This window comes from Chlamydotis macqueenii, chromosome 23 (genome assembly GCF_036417535.1).
Source record: "Chlamydotis macqueenii isolate bChlMac1 chromosome 23, bChlMac1.mat, whole genome shotgun sequence".
Classification (NCBI taxonomy): Eukaryota; Metazoa; Chordata; class Aves; order Otidiformes; family Otididae; genus Chlamydotis; species Chlamydotis macqueenii.
In genome coordinates this window covers 4,583,743-4,605,590 of record NC_141578.1, presented here as the reverse complement: position 1 = coordinate 4,605,590, position 21,848 = coordinate 4,583,743, and the positions used below count along the sequence as shown (strand labels likewise).

General features: G+C 52.5%; 3 protein-coding genes across 12 annotated transcripts in view; 1 reads left to right on the top strand and 2 right to left on the bottom strand.

The window, feature by feature from the left end:
- Positions 1–4,587, bottom strand: part of ANKS1A (ankyrin repeat and sterile alpha motif domain containing 1A) — a 106,741-nt gene extending 102,154 nt beyond the window's left edge. For all 6 annotated transcript variants that reach the window (XR_015261019.1, XM_086765940.1, XM_086765934.1 and 3 more), the window contains exon 1: positions 4,369–4,587. Coding sequence is in view for 5 of the 6 variants with exons in the window: in XM_086765940.1 (XP_086622066.1) it covers positions 4,369–4,574 (206 nt within the window). In the remaining variant the exon portion in view is untranslated. The remainder of the gene's footprint in view (positions 1–4,368) is intronic.
- A 2,068-nt stretch (positions 4,588–6,655) lies between these two features.
- TAF11 (TATA-box binding protein associated factor 11) lies at positions 6,656–9,534 on the top strand. Its single transcript, XM_086765948.1, has 5 exons — positions 6,656–6,850; positions 6,924–7,063; positions 7,336–7,423; positions 7,932–8,028; positions 9,057–9,534. Exons 1-5 carry the CDS (start codon positions 6,659–6,661, stop codon positions 9,185–9,187), a joined length of 648 nt encoding a protein of 215 aa, XP_086622074.1. The 5' UTR covers positions 6,656–6,658; the 3' UTR covers positions 9,188–9,534.
- Positions 9,535–9,576: 42 nt separating this feature from the next.
- Positions 9,577–21,848, bottom strand: part of BLTP3A (bridge-like lipid transfer protein family member 3A) — a 34,921-nt gene continuing 22,649 nt past the window's right edge. For 2 of the 5 annotated variants that reach the window (XM_086765945.1, XM_086765946.1), the window contains 9 exons: positions 21,330–21,523; positions 19,074–20,623; positions 18,639–18,835; positions 18,128–18,279; positions 17,872–18,019; positions 16,709–16,980; positions 15,749–15,857; positions 15,074–15,189; positions 9,789–13,711 (listed from right to left, as the gene is read on the bottom strand). In XM_086765945.1, coding sequence (XP_086622071.1) covers positions 13,586–13,711; positions 15,074–15,189; positions 15,749–15,857; positions 16,709–16,980; positions 17,872–18,019; positions 18,128–18,279; positions 18,639–18,835; positions 19,074–20,623; positions 21,330–21,523 — 2,864 coding nt within the window. In that variant the 3' untranslated portion in view covers positions 9,789–13,585. Of the gene's footprint in view, positions 9,711–9,788; positions 13,712–15,073; positions 15,190–15,748; positions 15,858–16,708; positions 16,981–17,871; positions 18,020–18,127; positions 18,280–18,389; positions 18,489–18,638; positions 18,836–19,073; positions 20,624–21,329; positions 21,524–21,848 lie in introns of those variants that run through there. The other 3 variants (XR_015261020.1, XR_015261021.1, XM_086765947.1) reach the window with 3 other exon arrangements.

Genomic DNA, 21,848 nt, shown 5'->3' with positions numbered 1-21,848 from the left:
TGCAGCTTCCCACAACACACCCACAAACACACTCATCTCTTCCAGGAAACGCTCGTTTCATTCCTAATCCAAAACTAGATTTGAGACAACTGAAACGCTGCAGAATCGCACAGGAACAGCGGGCACCTCAGAAGGGGAGACGGCCCTTTTGAGAACAGGTAGTCCGAAAGGTGAGACAAAAAAAAAAAAAAGGAACTAAAAATCATGTTGACAAAAAGACCTGAAATTACATGGAAGAAGGACCAAGGGAGATTTGCTGGCCCAGTCGAGCATTTATGACCCCGTTCTTGGAGCTTCGGGGGGCGGAGAACAGTTTATCAACTCCCTTATCAGGCGATATCTTAAATATGTAGCAGCTTCAGCAGGACCAGGAATCAAAATGACCACACAAGAAGGCAGCAGCTGCCCAAAACTGACCACGGACAGGTTCCTCCACCACAACTGAGGGGTAAGAAACCCTCCATCAGAAACCTCCCCATGTTCTAGCACTGGTAAAGGTGAAGTTTCCCACACCACACATCCCTGCAGCTGGAGTAACCTCACCCGTCTTCTACAGCGGACGCAGACCCCTGCGCCACTGACTCTGGGCGTCCTCTCCTCTTGCAGGCTGACTGCCCTTTTGCAGCAGGATCCCCTTCTGAGCAAGGATAAAAGCAGCCTCACCCCCTTTTCTAAACACCTCCACATCTCAACGACAAAGCTTTGTAACCTAAATTCTCCCAGATACAGCTTTATCATAGATACAAACTAAATCCCCGCTCCAGATATCTATTTTGTGATTTCCGTACCCACCGGCACTGAAGACATCTCTTGTTTAAGCAGCTTTCCCCTTGACAGCTAGCCACCAGCTGAAGCACCTCAGCCTTCATCAACTTCTTCCATTAATGCTTCCACTTAATTGGTCCTGTGACTTTCTCTGGGCACACATCCAGTCCATATTTACTGGTTTTAATTTAGAAAATGCATTTAATCGTCACCAGGAAAATAAATCAAGATATAGGAGTAAGAACTAAGAGAAAACTCTTTAACTTCAAAGTTATTCCAAAGTTGTTCCCGACCTGTTGCGCACCTTGGGATGCGGTACTCCGAAGGCAGGGCTTGGCGGGTGGACACTGCAGACTCTTTTTTGTCACCCCCACCCTTCCACCCTCCTCCCACAGCATCAGGTCCCTTTAATTTGCCGATCTCTGACTTTCCATGAAGCGGCAAGCAGACAAAATGTCACATTCCCTGTTTCCAAACCCTTGAAGTTATTTTAAAAGGAGCACAGAAAGACAATGCCAGCTATAATTAACCACCACGCCTGCTGTGGGGTACTTACTGCAACATCCTCCCCGCCCCCAGGAAGCGGGGAAACCACAGGCAAAGGTGCTCCGGAGGAACCGCGCACCTCAAGAGACGAGCAAAGAAGTCAGCAATCGGGCTTGGCACCGGGGGCAAGAGCTAATTTCACACTTTGCAGATGAAAACAGACCACAACAGAGACAGGCTGACACACGCGCCGAAGAATCAGCCAAATTTCTTCTCTGAAACACTGAGGCCACTCTGAAACTCAGTCTGCCTATTTTGTTTCTAGAAACTCAACCCCTAAAAGCCCCCGTTTTGCTGCTGCAAGGGGACGCAAAGGAGTACGTTCGCTACCGTAATAAACCTTTCGGCACAGCTTGTACATCTCAGAGCCATACCAGGATGCTAAACAATCACTCAGATCAAGCCCACACTACAGAAAGCAGCAATTCTGAACACTGCTCAGCGTGTCCCAGCTGCTCCCCAAATGATTGCCCCACTCTCCTCACAGGTAAATTCAGCAGCTGTCTCTCATAAAGCCTCATCACCATAAAACCAGCACAAGTCTTCTCAGGTGGAGTCATTTAACCCAAAGTAAAAGTTTGGAACGCCGAGACGGAGGCCACTGCAGCCCCTGCTCGCGGTACAGAGGTCACGATCCACACAGGTCTGCAATCACACTGGCGGAGAGCAGCCACGAGGGCTGTGCACGCAAACTCCTGTAAACCCAGGGATGCCGCTGCAGGTTTCACACAGCAGGTTAACGATGCGCTGCGACGGCTCCCAGCACGCTGGCAACACCAAACACATTTCCAGAACAAGAGCCACCATCGTAAATGTGCCAAAAGGCTGAGCATAACTCAGCAGCAGGGAGAAAAACGTTCGGGGATTGGGAAGTTTGGTGGGAGGAAGGGATCATTACAGTGTCAACTGACAGACGTTTAAGACAGCTGAGTTAATGAAGACTAATAAGAAGCTCTGAACAACAGCTGCGACGTCCACCATCCTTCAGATACGCATCTACATGCAAAACCACCTTTACACGTCAAAAATCACACTAACCGATCAGACCTCTAACAGCCTGCCCACCCCGCAAATCAGCTGGCGCTACAAGCCATCGCCTTCCCGGGAAAAAAAGGTCGCCGTCGTCACCACGCGCTGTCGGAAAGCGCGGCGGAGCTGTTAGAACAAGAGGCTGATAACACTCGCGGTGTGTGTTTAACTCCACTGACCCTCTCCACTTTATCTAAACACCCTGCAAGTACATCCATCTTCTAAGGCAGACACGCCTGAAGTGGTCAGAGCAATTTCCCGCTCAGAACAAGGGCTCAGGCAGTTTAATAAATTAAAAGAGAAGAATAAAGTTGGACCTGAGAGCAGATTTACATTTCAGAGGAACAAATGTACGCACCAGGCAAGCACAAGCTCTCCGTGCCAGCGGGTCTGTGCCATTCAGCTCGATATGCAACAGCAGGGTTCTGATAAGGTTACAGCAAATGAAAAAACTGATCAAATTTGGCCATAAACGGGCAAGTCATGTCCCTCTAAAGAGTCAGGTCGCGCAGTGACAGTGTCACTCAGCGCTGGACTCAAATCTCCTCCCTCTGTCCCAGTATAAACCAGCTGCTCAGGGAACTGGAACAGCAGCACTTCCAGCAGAGAAACTGAAATGGCAAAAAGATGCAACTCAAAAAATGCACCAGCAAGTGGTTTCCTTGGGAGATGTTGAAAAAAAAAAAAAAAGGGGAGGAGAAAAAACACAGATCTAAGAGCTTCAGAAGAGAACAAACCACACAGCACGGTACTTTAAACGCTAAAGCAAATGACTGTGCCCTCCACCTGCTCGCGCAGCCCCAGCACGGCCGAGCCCCACGCAGAACCACAGCGGAGGAGCATTATCGCAAGCCATGACAATTAGCGATGAAGGGCAAGCGTGCCCGGAGCAGGAGCAGGGAGAGGATGCCTTCCGGAACACGCGGCTGCACATCTGCCCCAGTAAACTCATCCAGCAGCTCTGCTCACTGTGGGAATCGTCACAGAGCCCGGCTCCAGAGCCAGCAGCCTCTGCGAGCATGCTGACCCAGAGTGCTCCTCAAAACGCAGCACGCTGTCCCAGTTACACCAGTCTGCAGCTACCAACGGTAACCAGCAGCATCCACAACCCTGTAGCCTGCAGCAGTCTGAGCCCTGGGGGACACGGCAGCACTGGGCCCTGGAATGCCCGCTGCAGACAGACCCCTCTCCTCTCCCAGCCCGCGGGCAACTGCCGCTCGTCGCTTCAGGGTACGCGAGCCTGAGGGGCTCCTCCGCCAGCCCCCTCGCACCCCCGGTCCCACGGGCAGCACCTCAGGGCTCTGCCAGCCCATCCTCACACACCCCGCGTGCCCCACACCCACCGCAGCCCACCGCACCGTCTCACCCCGACCCCCGGCTCCCAGTTCCCATCCAACACGCCTCCTCCTCCTCCGGCCCGTGCTGGCCCAGGCCCCCGGGAGCGGCAGCGCTGCAGCCCACACCGCGTCCCCCGGGCTCCAGCCCGCACGGCCGGGCCCCAGGGACCTCCGACACCCGCTTACCCCCACAGCCCCACTCCTCCCGCCCCCCCCAACGCCAGCTGTCCGCTGTGTCGCGCTCCGTGCTCCCCACCTTCCACCCCGCAAGCCCCTACCTCCTGCCTCGCCCGCAGCCCCTCACGAGCCCCGCAGCCCCCCTCTCCAGCCGTACGGCCCTGCAGCCCCCCCCCAGCCCCACGCAAACCGGCCCCCTACCCCGTGACCCCAAACCTCCCCACTCCGCACACCCCTCTTCCAGCTCCACGGCCCCGCGGTTCCCCACCCCCGCACCCCCCCAACTCTGAACCCCCACAGACCCCCCCCCCTCCTGCCCCACAGCCTCTCGGCCCCCCTGCCCCACAAGCCACCAGCCCCCCAAGCCCGCACAGCCCCCCCCCTTCCCCAGCGAGCCCGCAGCCCCCTCCCCACACCCCCACCTCCCCCCCCGCCGGCCCTACAGCCCCAAGCCCCGCTCCCACACCCCCACCTCCCCCCCCCCGGCTCTCAGCCCGCCCTAGGCCGCGCTCACCTGAGCAGGCTGGACAGCGGGTGCCCCACACCGCCGCTCCCGCTGCCTCCGCCGCCGCCTCCCCCTCCGGAGCCGCTTCCTCCGCCTCCTCCTCCTCCTCCGGAGCTACCGAACCCGGAGCTGAGGCGTTTTCCCGATAACAGCTTCTCCACGGCGGGCAGGTTACCGGTACGGGCGGCCTCCAGCAGCTCCTGCTCCTTCCCCATGGCCCGGGCCCGGCCCGGCCGCCGCCGCCGCCCGCCGCCGCCGCCCGCCCGGCCACGCCCCCTCCGAGCCGACTTCCGGGGCGGGGGCCCGGCGAGGGGGCGTGGCCTTCGGCGAGGCGGGTACCGCTGTGGGGGCGGAGCCTGATGGGAAGGCCACGCCCCCTCGCTGGGCTCTTCTCCCCACGGAGCCCCCGCTCCACCTCGGGTTTTTTTGCCCGTTTTGGTTAATTTTATTCGTTGGACGCGCGAATAACAGAGAAGTGGGGTGAAAGGAGCGGGTTTGGGTCAAATCCCAGCTCCCAGATTTCCCGCACGTGGGAGGAGCCGGGCGTAAAACACACACAGGGGGCGCGTACGGGCGGAGTGCGCGTTAACAAAGGGGTAAATAAAGAAAAATGTATATAAAACAGGAATATCTTCACCAGGGTTTTCCCTCTGCGTGTTTCTTGGGAGGACGAATGTTCCCGGGTCACTTCACACCCGTTTCCCCGCAGGGACGCCTTCGGTGTTTTGCGTGGCGCGCGGGAGGATCAGCCTCCCCCGGGGAGGGAAATGGCTCGAAGCCGTTATCCACGGGCTAACGCTGCGAGCCAGCACGAAAAAATAATTCAAACGCAGCCAGATGGTTCATCGGAACATTGCATTAACGGTGTCGGCCCTGACAGGCAGCTGCTCGCTCCCTCACGGGGGGTTTGCACAGGTTGACTCCGGCGGATTTTGATCCTTGCGTTCAGGGAAGGTTTGTTTTTTTTTTTACAGTGAGGTTCGAGCTCGAGGGAGGCAAAGGGAGCCCGTCCTGATCCCGCGTTGCGCCACGGACACAGGAGGAGGACTCAGAGGGGATCACAGCCTTGGCGTCCACCTAAAGCACCACCGTGTGTCGCTTGGGACGACACACGCGGCGTTGCCTTTGTGCCGGGGGGCTTGGGAGCACCAAACCGCACAGCGGAGGAGGCACAAAGGCGCTGCTGGCCATTTCACGTGTTCAGCGCTTTTTGCCGAAGGCATGCCAGGACTTTGCCTGCCGGAACGCATCCTGCAGCCCCGTGTCAACGTTATCCCACCTTACAGCACAACAAACAACGAAATGAAGCAGCGGGGCGCGGATCCAGAGGCCGAGAAGGGGCTGGGGCGGACGTGGGACGGCTGCTGCCCAGCAGGGACCTGTTAGAAGGAAACCTTGGAGAAGCTGGACTCCGTCAGCCCGGCCAAACCGATCCCTGCTCCCAAGACGCAAAACCAGCGGGAAACCCACGGTGACGCCTCGAGGAGGTCTGGCTTGTGGGCAGCTTCGACCCGGGCCCTGACACTGGGCCGCGGGCTCCCGGCCTGCCCCACCACAGCACGTCCCCTTTGCGACACCCCGCTTGTTCTGGTTTTGCACAAAAGGCTCTCACGGCTGGAGGGGACCCGCCCGGCCTCCCCGCTGCGGCCACCGCTCCGGCTGCTCACAGGGCCCCCCACCCCACACTCACCCCGGGGCTCCCGTCACCCCCGGGCAGCCCCAGGCCCCAGCACTGGCACCAGCCCTTCCTACCCCAGTGCTTCCAGTGCCCCCCACCGCAGTCTCCCCAGTTCCTCCGGCTCAATTCCCCCCGCCGTTCCCACTCCTGTTCCCCTACCCCAGTTCCCATCCCAGTTCCCCCAGTTCCCTCAGCCACTGACACCTCAGTTCCCGTGCCCCAGTTTCCCCAGTTCCTCCAGCCATTCCCATCCCAGTTCCCTCACCCCAGTTTCCCCAGTTCCCCTCCCAGTTCCCCCACCCCAGTTTCCCCAGTTCCCCTGCCCCAGTTTCCCCAGTTTCCCCAGTTCCCCCACCCCAGTTTCCCCAGTTCCCCTGCCCCAGTTTCCCCAGTTTCCCCAGTTCCCCCACCCCAGTTTCCCCAGTTCCCCTCCCAGTTCCCCCACCCCAGTTTCCCCAGTTCCCCTGCCCCAGTTTCCCCAGTTTCCCCAGTTCGCCCCCGCCTCACCCGCCGCCGGCCCGTTGCCATGGCGACAGGCCCCGCCCCGCCGCCGGACAGCCGCGTCCCTTGCTGGCAGCCGTAGCGTTACGTCATCAGGCGGCGACGCCGCTGCGCGGGGCGATGGCGGATCCCGGCGAGGCGGCCCGGGAGGAGCTGGCGGCCGCCGCCGCCGACCCGGAGCCTCCGCCCGCGGCCTCGTCCCCTTCGGGAGACGGAGCGGCGGCCGGGGAAGAGCCGGCGGCCGCGGAGGCGGTGTGCGAGGGCGAGGCGGGAGACGGCGGCGAGGCCAAGGCGGAGGCGGCGGACGGGGAGGTGAGGCCGGGCCGGGCCCGCGGGGAGCGGGGCCCTGCGGGGCCGCCCAGCCCAGCACTGCGCTCTCGCCCAGGTGAGGAGCGCGGAGGGGGAGGCGGTGGACGGGGAGGACCCCAGCCTGCAGCCGTCGGCGGCCAAGAAGGTGAAGCTGGAGCTGAAGGAGAGGAAGGAGAAGAAGCAGAAGGTGGACGAGGACGAGATCCAGAAGATGCAGTGAGTGCCGGGGAGGGCACGGCGCGCCGGCGGGGTTGGCTGCTGGGGGCTCCGCAGGAACCGTTAAATCGGTCAGCGATGTCCCTGGCTGCGCCCCGGATACCCCCCTCCCCAGGGGCCCAGCTGTTTTGTGTTCTAAGCCGTGGCACTGCCTGTCCCTTCCCGGCTCTGTTGTTTGGGGCGGCAGATGGGCTTCGCAGGACTGTTGCCGTGGCCTGAAGAGCTTCAGATTTTTTATTTTTGCTGTAAACAATCAATTCTTTCCCCTCCAGAATACTGGTCTCTTCCTTTTCTGAAGAACAGCTGAATCGTTACGAGATGTATCGCCGGTCTGCTTTCCCCAAAGCCGCTATTAAACGGGTACGACTTCAGTTGTGCTTCGCTGCAGAAGTCTGAGCTCAGCGAGCAGGCTGAGCCTTACAAAGCCTGGCTGTGGTCATGTCTAGGCCTTGCACGACGTGAGGTGGCTCTGCAGCGTGCCCTCCTCCCGCTGCGTGCTGGCCCCTGTGGCCGAGACCGTTGTCCTCGGGTCGGCTGTCCTGTTACGGTCTAGCTCAGCGCCCTTGTGGGGCTTAGGCGGTTTAAATAGGAGCCCATCCTAAATAACGGCGGCGTGGGGGCCACGAGGCAACAGGGGAATGTCACTGCCGGTACAGGGTCTGCAGCTGGACGACGGTACGCTAAAATCTTAACAGCCAGCACGTGGCCAAGGCTGTGGGACTTTATTCTAAAGCTCAGTTACTGCTGTTCTGCTCGGTTCAGTAGCTGTTGGTTGATATTTGACAGGCTCAAACTGCTAAATAAGAGTTAAAATGTTCCGCTGTTGCTGCGCGTACCCTGCTCAGCTGACGCTGTCTCCCTTGCCCAGCTGATCCAGTCCATCACCGGCACCTCCGTCTCCCAGAACGTGGTTATCGCCATGTCCGGCATTTCCAAGGTCTTCGTTGGGGAGGTGGTGGAGGAAGGTGAGTGGAAAATGTCGTTATTGAGTTACAAGTTAAAAATATGGGGTAAATTCATTGCTTAAAGCAGAGCAGGACATGGAACAAGACCGGACACTCTGTGGTTCCCAGTCTGTCCCGCGGGGCGCTCGGCCCTTCCCGCAGCAGCAGAAGGCTCCAGGTGGGAGCTGAGCCGAGAGGGGTGGTGTGGCGTCGCCCGTCGTCCCCTCTGATCCCGTCAGTGCTGCTGCCCCTGAGTCAGCAGAGGCTGGTGGCCGCTGACCTCCTGGTTTGCCCTCTCTGAGGGGATAACGCGGAGGCGCTGGCTCCGTCAGCCTCTGTGAGCAGGCTGCAATCCGGCGGTAAGGGTATTCTGCCGTACTGCCGTGAGCAAATACAGCCCAGAGGGGAAATGAGGTATTTAAGCCTCTTAACCCCCGAGATCGGACCCCGCGGTGTCCCTGCTTGGGCTGGAGGCGGCGATGCTGGGCTTGGTGCCAGCCAGTCCATACAGGCTTGTCACGCAGCCTGTACGCGCTGGGATCACCAGTACCAGAGAACCACAGTTTTACTGCCGCTGTCTCTGCAGCGCTGCGCGTTGCCTGAAGCAGTCTGGATAAACAGCTTCGCTGCTGTTGTTAATTGCTCCATGTTGTTAATTGCTTCATGTCTTTGGCAGGAGGCGTGAATGATAATTACTGTAAATGCTAGGGAAGAAACTGGCCCAGAAGTCTGCTGTGGGTTGTACCTTCCTCTCACTGCTGTGCACCACAACCCCAAAACACGCCGCCCTGGCTTTAGAGCAGAAGGCTTATGATCAGAAGTTCTCATATGATTCAAACCAGCACCTTCCGTAGTAGCTGGAGTGGTTTAAAAAGTGATTTATTTCCCTAGGACTGACTTCTTTCAGACAAAGAGTACAGGGTTTCATTCTTGTGTATTAATAAAATGAAAGTGTTTCCTGTTGCCTTTAAAATTAAAGCTCAAACAGTAGGAGATTGGCTAAGCTCGGCTGTCCTGCTCACGGGAACTCCTTGGTTTCTGTTGTTTAGCGCTGGACGTGTGCGAGAAGTGGGGGGAGCTGCCACCGCTGCAGCCCAAACACATGCGAGAGGCGGTCAGGAGGCTGAAGTCACGAGGACAGATCCCCAATTCCAAATATAAAAAGATCATCTTCCACTGAAGTGTCGCGAGAGAAGACAGAAGGTAAAACAAGCTTCCTGTGATCATCACACCAGTTACAGCAGAGCTGGGAGACTGGAGTGGCTGCAGGGAGGCTTTGTGCCGTCGCTGCTGAAGCCTGGCTGGCGATGGCAGCACGACGCGGGAGCGGGCGGGAGCCGAATCGCTCACCTGGATGGAGCCTTGTGCTCCTGTTCCACCAGAGCAGGGACAGAACAGTCAAGGTCTCCAGCCTGTTCACCCCCCAGGATCATACTTTCTGCTGGCACAGATGCAATGGTGTCAATGTACAGAAATGTCGTCTTTTTTTTTTTTTTTTGGTACATTAAACGTGTTATTGTGTTCTTAGTCTTGTTGGGAAATGCTAATTGTGTAATGGTGTAAAGAAGCAGGGGGAGCGCGATGATCTGTCTGAACCAGCGCGTTCCTGAAGCTCTGCCCTGCCCCGGGCGTGTATTGTTCCAGCAGAAAGGTTCTGAAGTCATTGCTCAGCTGTGCTTCCCAAAGCCAGGTTTATGGAGCTGCTGGAAACCAGTACAATTAGGAAGAGGGAGGGGAAGAGAAAGGGAGGGGGGGGTGAAAAAAAACCACCAGGAGCTGCCTTTAAGGAGGTTAACAAGTTTAATTTATTTTCATGGTTCATAGAACCAATAAATGCATGAGTGGAAATATACTGCCGCAAAGTTCCAACACTGCCTAAAACTCCCGTTCCAGTTCAGACTTGCACCCCGCCGTCTGTACGGGCGGGTAATCCCCTGCCAGCACGTCACGTGCGAGATGCTAGGGCAGCGTGCTCTTCCTAGGGTAATGATGGTGTCCTTACACAAAGGATTAAGCTGGCTCTCGTCATGATGCGGAGTCCTTAAACAAAAGTAAACTTTGCTAATCATCATCAGTGGAGATGGAGGTGCTTTTGTCCTCCCACACAAGGACGTGGATTTCCTGTTACAGTACTTCTTACTGGTACTTAAAAACAAGACAATGGAAGTGCTTTAATTCTTAAACAAAACCCATTGACTCGAGTTGCTGGAGCAAGAAATTTGCTGTAAACACCTTGGCCCCAGCTCTGTTCAGGCTGCACACGTGGAGGGAGCGGTGAGGAGTCGTGGGACGCAGCACGTCTGAGAAAACCCTTCGCACCCGACTCGATTCCCAGCCTGGCTGGAGATGAGGCTGGGCACCTACTCAAACAAAAAGTCATAAAAATCTGAAAGCGAAGAAAGAAATATCCCATTTTCAAGCAATTGCTGAATAAAAAGTAAGACGACCATTGCAAGCATTCTTGTATTTCTTGCTTCACACGGGAAGAGGGAGCAAGCACAGCAGCACGTAGGTTTAACGAAACAAAGTCCAACATCTGCCTGCGTGGGCTTTGTGCAGATTGTAACGGTACTTACAGCGAGCTGCTCGCAGACAGGGTTGTTCCACAGCAGGTCTAGACACCTAGCTGCTTTGTTACCTCCTTTCTCGCTACGAGAATTCAAAGCTGGAGTCTTATTTACTAACAAATATAACTCAGAACCCCTGCTTTGACTTCTGCATTCTTATATGCACGAGGCAGCGTTGGTGAAGGAAATGCCCGCTGATGCTTAAAAAGTTAAAGTGCATTTTCCTCTTGAGAACAGGCCGGACAGGCTGCTCTGGTACATCTTTCATCACAGGCAGCAGCACAGATCTGTCCTGTCACAGGCTGCGCTGAGCAGGGGAAGGGTCACAGAACCGGAGGAAACAGCCAGGTTGTCCAACAGGAATGAGGAGCGATCCTCGCCCGGGATCGCACCCGGGAGAAGTCACAGCAGCCAAACCTCGGAGCTCGCCCAGGCTAAGGGGGTGCTGAGCGCGAAGCCTCCCGCTGCTCAGCTCCCATCAAGCACTCCTCCTCCCGATTGACTGGTGGCTGCCCGCTTCCAGAGGTTCGAGAAGGAAGGTCAGGCTCTGGCTGCTGCTGTCGTATCTGGTTGTAGGCACTGGTCGCTCAGATCCTGGCAGAAACACTGGACTCCAGCAGCACAGCCTGCCCCAAGGCTGGCTGTTCAAAGCAAACACGCAAGGACTAACTCCACCAGATGTTCTTCAAAGCACCTTCAGCCTAACGCAGTCAAATACAGAATCAGGATGATGATCTTAAGAGTGACAGTTGTTTTAATCACCATCCCTCTCTTACATACCCTCTTTTTTTCAAAGTGAAAGCTAACAACCGCAAGGAATTCACTCTTGGCTCCCCGCAAACCACAGACAGCAGTGCCTCCACATCCAGCCTAGTGCTGTAAACATGGCCCTGTTTCCCCTACAGCTAAAGAAAAACTAAAATGATCTCAGGAGTGCCTGTGAGGGGAAGTTTCAAACAGCTCCAGAGCTGGGCAAAAGGACAAGTACATAAGAGCACAGTAGGAAAAACAAACTTAATTCTCAAGTTGCTTGCTTGCTTTCGTGTAGTTTCCAGGCCTCAGCGCATCATGGTTTGTAAATCAGGGGCTGCTCCTCGCACAGTGAGCAGGATTAAAATCTTGTATTACTTTAGCTCTGCTAATTTCAGTGGAGTAATGCTTACGTAGAAAATAAAATAGAAAAATCCATTAGACTAAAGTTTTGGAGAGTGTGTTGAGCTAAAAAACACAGTAAGGGTGACCTAACCTTTACAGACAAGTGAAGTTTTTATCTGATAATTAAAGGCAAATCGTGTCTAGCCTGTCACTTCCCCAGCACGTAGAGCGTGGCAATTGCTGCCGGGTTCACACGCACTAAGCAGCCCGCGCATCAGAAATGGTACATTCACACAAAAACGCAAAAAAAAAATCCAAATCAAAGTCTGAAGTAAGATAAAACTCAGCCTGCACACGGTAAAGATGCTGCGAGTAACAGGGGAGGGAAGGGGTGTTCAGAGGCGGGTGAAAGTCACACCCTTCCGTATCGGAACACAGAGCGAGTTCTCCTCCGGAGCAGCTTCTCTCACCACAACCGCCCCTTCCAGCCGCTTCCTTCTCCCGCACACCATTGCGTGGACTGGTACAGCAAAGAAACCACGCACCAGTTTGCCTTCAGAAGTGCATTTGATTCTTGCAGTTCATAAATGACATTTCCTTTTTTACTTTTTAAATTTAGTGTTTGCTTCACATTTTACTAGATTTTTTTTTTTTTCTCCCTCCACACTCGTAGAGGCTGTTTCTTTATAAATTAAGTCAGTCAGTCACCACAGAGACTTCTTCCTCTTCAGCAGCTCCAGAAAAGGCGAGAATACAAAGCACGCTCAACCCAGGAGCTACTGTTCCATCTCCACCCCATAATGAGCAGTTAATAGCGTCAGCCTCCACCCAAGGGGGCCTGGTGGCCATTCTCCTGACCCACATCCCCCTTAAAAGACACTTAAGACCAGGCAAGAGCTCAGTGCCGATAAAAATACACAACCGTGGAGGAACGCAGACAGCTATTTCCTTGCGCAGCCAGTACTTCTCTCTGTCACGCCACTGGTGAAACGCTGGCATGCAATGGTTTGAGGACAGCATGCACCCCAAAGACAACACACAGGTTGTCTCATCCTGCGACTTAACCAGCTTCCCTCACCCCTGTTCTTTGACAGTAAAATTCAAGAAAGTTTAAACAGTGATTTGCAATGAAATAAATTAATTCCTTTGTGTTTCTGCATCAAAAAAGCCAAACATTGTGGGATCCAGTGAGAATGTGCTGTCTTGACACAACAAATTAGTGGTGGAAAAAGAAGTCTGAAGCAATTTCTTTACTATCCTGACCCTGACTTAGGAAACAGTGAGCTCTAGCCTCTTTACCTCACCGGGGGAAAATCCCTTCTGCATCTCCCACACCCACTGACCTCCCATGTGATAGTACACGTGCTTTCATGCCAGGGGTCTGAGCAGTGTTTTCTGCCGTGCCTATTCTCTGTCACTCCTCAGGTGAAGTAACTACACTCCATTTTCTGCGCTCTTTGGCATGCATGATTGAGCAAGAACACAACAAGGAGGGCTGAAAGAAGCAGAAACCCCAACGTGGGCCATCTGTAGATGTTACCATGAAAGGTGACAGCTGAAAGCAGACTGTCACTACCACCCACGGCTGAAGAGACATGAGGCATCCCCCAATTTCTGACCTTTTGTTTGTAGGCTGACCACTGCCCTGGTTCAGTGACAGAGGCAGCACCGTACTGCCAGGGCAGAGGAAAGTGGCTGCAAACAGGTAACTCCTTTCCTTCCCTGTTGCTCAGCCAGGCCTTCCTTCCTTTCTCCCTCTTCCAAGTTCATTTTGCAATCCCGGTTGGTTTCCATTCTTTGAGGCAATCAGTCTCCAGGAGGCTGACCCATTTAGCAGCAATATAATCAAACTAGCCGCCTTAGTGCTGGTGGGGGTCTCTGCTCCTCCTGAGCAGCTGCAGCCTGAGCCTTCGCTGTCAGAGCTGGAAGAGGGGATTGTATTTCCTAATTTCCTGCAGAAGACGAGCCTTGTCCATGTTGGCTTCTGCAAGGGCTAGTTTCATGGTCTGAAGCTCCCTTTGCAACTCTGGCACTTCCTTTAACTACAAGAGACAAACAGAAAGAAACCAAAGTTGTTTTTTTTTCCCCCAGGAGTTTCCAAAGGTAAGCAGCAGGGCAGATCTGACTACACCGATCTGCTCAAAGAGAAAAAAGAAAGCAGGAGCTTTTGAGACGAATTACACTACGTGACACAACCACACAGAGCTCGCTGACAGCGTGACCCAGTTTGAGTTGCAAGAAATACTTGCCAACTGGTGCCTGCTGACTTCCATACCTGTCATCAGAGCCAGCTCAGGCTGCCAGTGACGGCTGTCTAAGGACTATTTTCTCCCACCATCTCTAGGCATAGGAACAAGAACTGCAGTGGGCAAGGCTTTTTTTCCTGCAAAGCAGCTAGCTGATTCTGGTTGAAGATAACTATACAAAGAAAGCAGGGGAAAAAAAAAAAAAATGGGCTCTGACCTGCATTCTTCTTTTCTAAGGGGTCCTGATACACCTCTAAAGATTTGTTAAAATTAACAGGATAGCTAGAGCAAGCAGACAGTTGCCATTCCTATTTCTTGTCTCCATGAACAAAGTCAATTCTGTCCTCAAACATTGCCAGCAAGATCCCACTGCAGTTCCATGGTACAGGACTCTTGGGCTCTCTGAAATATTTTTACGCAATAATTCAGCCTTTGCATTTGTTCCTACTAAATTCAATAATATCAAAAAATAAACTGAACCTAAGCTACCGTGATGCTTACGTGGTCCAGTCCTGGCCAGGGCCTTGTTTCCAAGATGCTATAAACAGCAAAACCAGAAAATCTCTGCACTAAATGGAAAAGAAAGATGAGAAATGGAGTGATGTGTCACCAACTAACGAACAGGATCCAGAGTCCCAGGCCAGTTCTGTATCTAGTCAGCCACGCTGCTCCCTTAGCGTGTATTTTTCCATAGCTAGTGATCAGTTACCAAGTAGACCTGGCATCCAACAGGAAGTATAATTAGAGAACACTACATATTTGAAAATAAATTTGAATTCAAGATCTATGGATCGAAATGGAAAGAAAGTTCAAACTGACTAGCAGAAACTTCAAGAAACCTGAAACTCCCCGGCTGTAAGACCCACTCTACTCTGAGAAAACATCTCTTTCTTTGTGGGAACATCCCAATTCCCATTTTAATAACACGGAAAAAAAGACAAATTTCTGAAAGTGAACGAGAAAATTTATGCTGGGCAAGGTATCCTTACTTCTCAGAATGCCTGTGAAAGAAGGTACAGGCTGCTTTTGCACGCACTCCCTATCTGCAACGCACCACACCCACCAGTAACTGCAAACACACGCAGACAAAAGACTTAATTTTCCAGCCTCCTGCCGGCTCTCCCGTTGTCCAGACAGCAACAGGCAGCAGTGACTCACCTGCAATCCCTGTGTTCCTGCTGCTGGGGCTGCCAACACACACTCCACCGGGGCCTTCTGCTCCTGAAGAACTGACACAGGTTTTTCCTGTTTTGGGGAGCCCTCCCCCTGCGGAGCTGGAAAGAAGCACAGAAAACATTCAGGTGTGGACATTTAGACAACAGGGCAAAGAGATGAACTTTATTTTTTTTCTTCTCTCTTTATAAACAGGGAGTAGAAATGTCATTCCCATTTTAAAATGGAGAAAATAAAGCGAGGGAAGAAGCAGTAATCTGTCCTGTTTGAGCTCAGGGGAACAACATCAGGCACGAATTCAGGCTGCCAGTTCACTGTTTTAAGTATTAATCTGCTCTGCCTGAGGTATCAGATTTGCTGTCCAAACAAAGCAACAAAAGCAGCAAGAATGAAAGAGGCAGGAACGCCCGCATCCAGAGATGAACGCAGCAGAGCAGCCAGAGGACCTGGGTGCTTGCACTGAAGACAGAAAATTATTCGCCCACTCTGGTGGAAGTGACTGCAGAGAACACAACCAAGGACTGCTCACACATCAGAGCCCATCCTTCCCAGCAGCAACCATCCCATTTCAGTTCCAGCCTCTTCCAGCACCACGCAGAGCGCTCTACCTCCAGCACAGCCCAGGGGAGAATGAAATAAAAGTTTCCCGCTGTTGCTGACCTGTCAAATAGAACACCCCATCATCTCTGCGCTTCACGACGACGTGATCCACTGCCAAGGTGACAGGAACAGGGCCCGGGGAGGTAGGGTATACACGGGGGCTGTCATCCTGGGAAAAAAAAAAAAAACAAAGCAGAGCAGAGATGAACAGCTGTGACAGCTCTGGCAACTCTGCAAAGGATTCCCCTTGCCCCCAGCGCGCACAGGAGTAGCGTTACCGACTGGCAGCACTGCCAGAGCTCACACCAAGGTCACCCACCATATGGAGAAGCCTGGCTTTATAGACAAGGCTGCACGTGAGTCTTAATCCGTGTAGAAAGCGCTCCCACAGACCAGAACCAAGTTCTGCCGTACCCACAATAAAGGCTGAGGTGAGGCCTACGGCCGTCACCCTGAAGGCTGCTCTCACAGTTGTCATCCTACAGATTTCTGATTCAAACCCCTAGCCAACATTCCTTAGCCAAAAAACACCAATATCCCGTAGTCTGGAGATTTTCGTGCTGCTGCGCAGCAACACTGGTTCCTGCCTGTCAGCGGAGCCAAAACATTGCTTTCAAAAAGCTTTAATCAAGAACTTCCGTCAGTGCCTCCCTCCTAAGTATCAACCAGCTCTTACATTAATATTTTTCATCTGTAATTCTCTCAATGTTTACAGAAAAGGTCAAAAATTTCCCATCTCACACAAGCACTTGGAGGAAGAGGTATTTAATTCTCTCCCTTGAGTCCGCAAAACAGGTCATCAACATCGCTGGGGAGAGAATCTGAATGTCAGGCTCCTGTTTCTCCACAATCTGATCACTTAACATTCCATTGTGTTACTCATTCACCCCTAAGGCAGTTTTTAGAAGCAAAATAAAATACTATCAGGAAAATAGGACCTCTGCAGAGGCCCACAGCAACCTTTTCCAAGCAGAATCTTTCAAGTGAGCTCTGCCCAGGCTACAATCCCCATACACTCACCTTCAGTGTGATTTTGGCATCCACAACTTCTATCTCCATGGGGATCACCTCTGGGATTATTTCATCCTCAAGGAAGGGGCCAAGGTTGGTAAGGAAGGACATGAAGAGCTCTGCTGTGTAAGTGTGGACCAGCATATGAAGGAAGCCGTTCTGAACGGCGAGCGGGGAATGCACAGCAGCACTAGGTCCTACTTCAAGGCGTAAGCACACTTCTGGCCGGGTCTTAGTAGCATCAGGGACTGACGGCTTCTCTATGCCTGGATCTCCTAGAGCTATGGCAGAAAGATCTCATTGCAGAAGGTGGCATGAGTAATAATATATAAACTCCAAACAGGCATCTTGAAAAGCCCTTTACTGTTCAGATGCAGAATGGAGTCAAGTTCGCAGTGAGACAGCAGTTTGAAACCATCGTTCACATGAAATGAATCCAAATTTCAAACGACTACAGGTCCACCTCACAGGAACGGACACAGAACTGGACGATTTAAGGCCCTAGACGCATCCCTCTCTCTTATCATCTCAGCACGTTTTAAAATTAGCCTTTGTTTCGCATATACACGCCTTGAGCAAACCGACCCAGTGCCCTCGGCACTGCCTGATCTCGTGTCCCGCTTTGCCCCCTCGTGGCCACAGGCCGTGCTGGCGAGGGAAGGACAGACAGCCCAAGAGCTGCTCACGCTCTCACTGGAAGTTTTGGGTTGTAGTTGCCTTCGGTTTAATTTCTTTGGAGTTTGGTTTGCTGGTTATCTTTTGTTTTGGTCTTTTTTTTTTTTTTAGCCCTGCGGAAGTACCCTAGAAGCACTACCATCAGGCCAGGAATAACGTCGGAGTTTCCACAGATAGCTTTATTCACTCTTTTAATTAATTTCATGCATCCTAGCAGCACCTGAAAAAAATCCCAGTCGATGATTACTAGGGACCTTGGGAGAGCTTGACTGAGTAGGCACTTCGGATACATCTTTCAAACACCAGATGAGAACCACTGACGGAAAGATTCTCAGCATTGACGTTCCCTCACGCAAGTCACATTCAATCCTAAATACATTAAACCTTAACACCGTGGTACCAGTTAAAACGGAATATTCCACGAGGGTGGCTGCTGTAAAATCCAGTTATAAAAGCACAGCTATAAAAGCAGCAGACTCAGAGAGCTGAGGTCTTACCCAGATAGCCACGCAGATATTGCCACATTCCAACGTTGTTCAGCTGCTCCGGAACCACGTTGGTTACTTGTAAAGCAACGGACAAATCGTCACCTCGCGCCTCTATTCCACAGTTCACCTCATTCAACTTCAGCACAAGGACAGACACCTGAAACGGCAAGCGACAAGCTCGCTTATTAAAACAAACCCCACTGCACAGTTCCCTTCCAGATTCGCTTCGAGACAAAACTACAGTGAAAAGGAACGGAACGCCGACCAGCTGAAGGCTGGGGTCTTCACTCTGCGAAGTCGAGCTGTTTATCTCAGGAGACAGTCCACCCTCGTCCTCTGCCATCAGGCTTGTTCTACTGCCCGTGTCGTTGTGGGCCTGCGGAGGATGTCCTGAGGGAAGAGGGTCCAGGCTGGGTTCTGAAATAACAGTAATAACAACAATAACAACTTGATTCTGTTTCTTTTTATGGTTTTAAGAAGTCCTGATCTCAGTATCTGCCTGAACTTTATGGCCTATCAGCCCATACCATCTTCTAGGGAACCCTCTCCAGCTCCTCCTTCGAACACCATCGTTAACGTGCAGGGTCACCCTCCCCACTCATTTATACTCCTCATCTCAAAGGCCCCTATGAAAGCAGAAAGAGCCACTGTGGGCGAACGACTCATGACCTTCAAAAAGAAGGGGCACACGTGAATTCCACGTGAACACAGCATGACTGAGTTGCCCACGGCAGAAAATAAGAGTCGGGGAGAGGATAAAGCCAAGCGCTCGTTACCAGAGTCTGTGAGCATCACAAAGCCGTCACTGCCATCGCTGTCCACAGAGAGCCCATCCTCAGGGCCGCTCCCATCCACAGATGTGGTGTCGAAGGAATGCTGGGATGCTGTCCTCTTCATGGAGAAGAAACGCATTCGGCTGCTGCCACCCCCGCCTGGAGTCACTGCTCCCTCTTCTGCTTTGGGCACAGAATCCCTACCAAAAAAAAAAAAAAAAAAAAGCAATGAAGGCAAACAGCTTAGCCTCCAGATTACACAGATATTGGGCTGGACTCTGAACAACTGCAAGTCAGACTTCAGTGTACTTAGACCAACTCCACGAGATTAAGATCTAATCCATTTCTAATCCAAATGATATGGAAAGAAAGGGAGCAGTCAGCCTACATTTCCCCTCTTCTCTGCTGCTATCGTGAAGCACAGGACAGCCCACTCACTTGGCTGGCGGGAGAGAGAGCATTTTCTGCATGGTGGAGGTCATCTTCTCCCGGCTCAGGCTCAGAGCATCTTTTGTTATTGACATGGCTTCTTTAGTGAGGTCCATAGTCACGTGCAGAGCTTCCTTCGTGGCGTCCTTTGTGATATGCAGTGCACTAGACAACTCCACCTCTATGTTCTTCAAAGGGATGAGTTCTGCCTGGCCATTGAGGGTGACATTTCCCCTCGCCAAGGGCTGCGTGTCTGAGGTTGGGCTAGAAGGGAGGGCAGGAGGGCTCTGAGGATGGCTGCTGGTCTCTGCTGGTCTTTCTGCAGCCAGGGCTTCCACAGCTTCATGTGCTTCCTCTATCAAACCTTTCTCCTCGATGCTCTTACTAAGCGGAGCTGTACTCAGAGCTCCATCACTTGCAGATCTTGGGAGTCTCTCCAGTGGTACACTGGTTACACTGGTACTTGCATTTTCAATCCCACTGTCCTCTGGGACCTCTGAGGTACGGCACACTCCCTTCTCTGAACTGGTCTCTGATTTCAGCTCCTTCTCTTCAGCTGTCAGCCCCTCCTTGCTGTCCGAAGGAGAGAGCTCCGACTCGATCAGGCTCGTTGTGTCCGAGTCAAGGGATCTGGGTTCCAAGACAGACCCTGGTGCGGGGTTCATGAGCAGGGCCACTTCGGCACTATGGAACATAACTCCCACACAAGCAGACATGGGATCTAAAGGAGACCCAGTCACTTCCTGGGTGTCTTGGGCCAACTGCTCTTGCAGCGTTTGCAGAACTTCTTTCATCCTGAGCAGCACCAAGTATTGGTAGTGGTTGAGCCGAATTTTAACATGAACTGACGAGGATACAAGCACATGGATATCAGCAGAGGCTTCCAGCTCTTTATCATCTATGCCATCATCGATTTCACAGTCAGATTCGCCCAAGACATCCATTGTCTCTGGGACCTTGTACATGTTCTTCAGATCCTGGTCAGTCTTTGATCTTTGACAAACCCCATGTTCTCTGGGAAGGTTCTCATTCTTGGAGTGATTGCTAAAGCTGGCAGAAGGCTTGATTTTTGACTCAGAGGCAGCCAATTCCTGTCGTCTAGATAGCTGAGCTTGCCCCCATCTCCTGGGAAGGCAGGCCCAAATGGAAAGGGGAAAAGGGTCAACAAAGCTAAGGGCTCTGCCCTTTGAGCTTTCAGCCCCCTCAAAGTCCAGGGAAAGCTCAATGAAATTCATAGACCACAAATCTTCAGAGGCAGAAGTTTTGTGTAGGAGCTGGGAAAAGCCTCTACACTTCTGAGGCCTATCATCCACCTCATATGCGTGGCGCAAGAAAAGGGTGTGGAGGAGGCTGAAATTGTCCTGAGACCTTGGGAACTTAGTGTAGCTGGAGTGGAAGAATTCTGAACCGGCAAATTTACGGAAGAGGCTTTGGAGGTCTTGGCAGCTGCATAAGGGAGCATGGCGAGTGTTGGTGGCAGTCATCTCTGATGTGCAAATGCAGAGTGTCTGCGGACGATCTGGATGGTCAGCGACTTTCTTCTCCACAGGGATGTTAAGCTACATGGAGAAGACAAATGTAACAAATAAAGCGGTGAGAAGGGAAATTAACAGAGGCTTGTCCTAGCCATTTACACAGAAGGCCAGCTGTGGAATATAGAAACAATTGAGAAGTCTTGGTCTCTACTAAAATCCCAAGAGCTGGACTAGACTCTCAACTTATCCCCTTCTGAAAAAATAAATAAAATTTACAGATAAAGGAAGAGGAACTAAAAATGAGGAAATTTAAACTGAGTTTTATTTCAGGTTCTTTTACCATCCATGGCTTATGTAGCAGCTCAGCTTACAACCACACACTTTGATCTTCCTCTGCAAGGACTTACTATGCTTTCAGGCCTCTAAGCCTCCTCACAAAACTGCTAACGAGGTTAGTCAATGACAAACACGGTAGGACATCAATGCAGCAGATGCAGGCCCACTGGGAAGGATATGAGAGTCAATGTGGTTTCCAAAGGCCAGAAAACAACTTCCGACTACTCGAAACATTAATTTCTCCTTGAAACTGTTTTCATAAGTACTGACTTGCCCGCCTATCCTGGACTAGAACTCAAGCACCTGTTTTACTGCCCGTAGATAAAAACAAAACTAACACAGGTGGTAAAGAGAAGAAAGGCAGACTTTCTGGACTTCAGCTATGTCCTGGTGTCATGTTTCTTCCACAACAGGGAGGGAGAAAACACTGGGAAAGGAAGGAAATGAATGGTACCTTCAGCCGAAAGCCATCTAGTCGAACATCAACATGCTCATCATGCTTGCCTGAGTCCTCCAGCTTGTAGATGGCTTTGAACTGCTCCAAGCTGCGATAAAGATCCAGACAGAAGAGGTTTATCCAGAGCACACTTGCTGTATCCAGGGTAAGCATCAGGCCATTCAGCTGTACGTACAGGTTTGGGCATGGTACTGGAATACAACAGAATCGAGACAGATTAGTAACAGCACAAAAGGCACTTCGGGTGGTCTGCAGCTCAGACAACCTTGCACCGACAACACCAATGCAGAGGGCTTCAACACACACTGGAAGACAGATCTCTTGATGAAAGGGAGAAGCTGTGGTGCACTAGAGAAACACGATGTTCCAGATGTCGCATCAAGCGAAGCACCCGAAGCACCCTACAGTCCTACTCCAGTGCTAATCAATAAGGCAGATCCCCAAGAGCTGGGCAGACAGCAGCTCCTTCAGTATGCTCCTGGATACGTTATTTTGCAAGCACAACTTTGCCTCCAC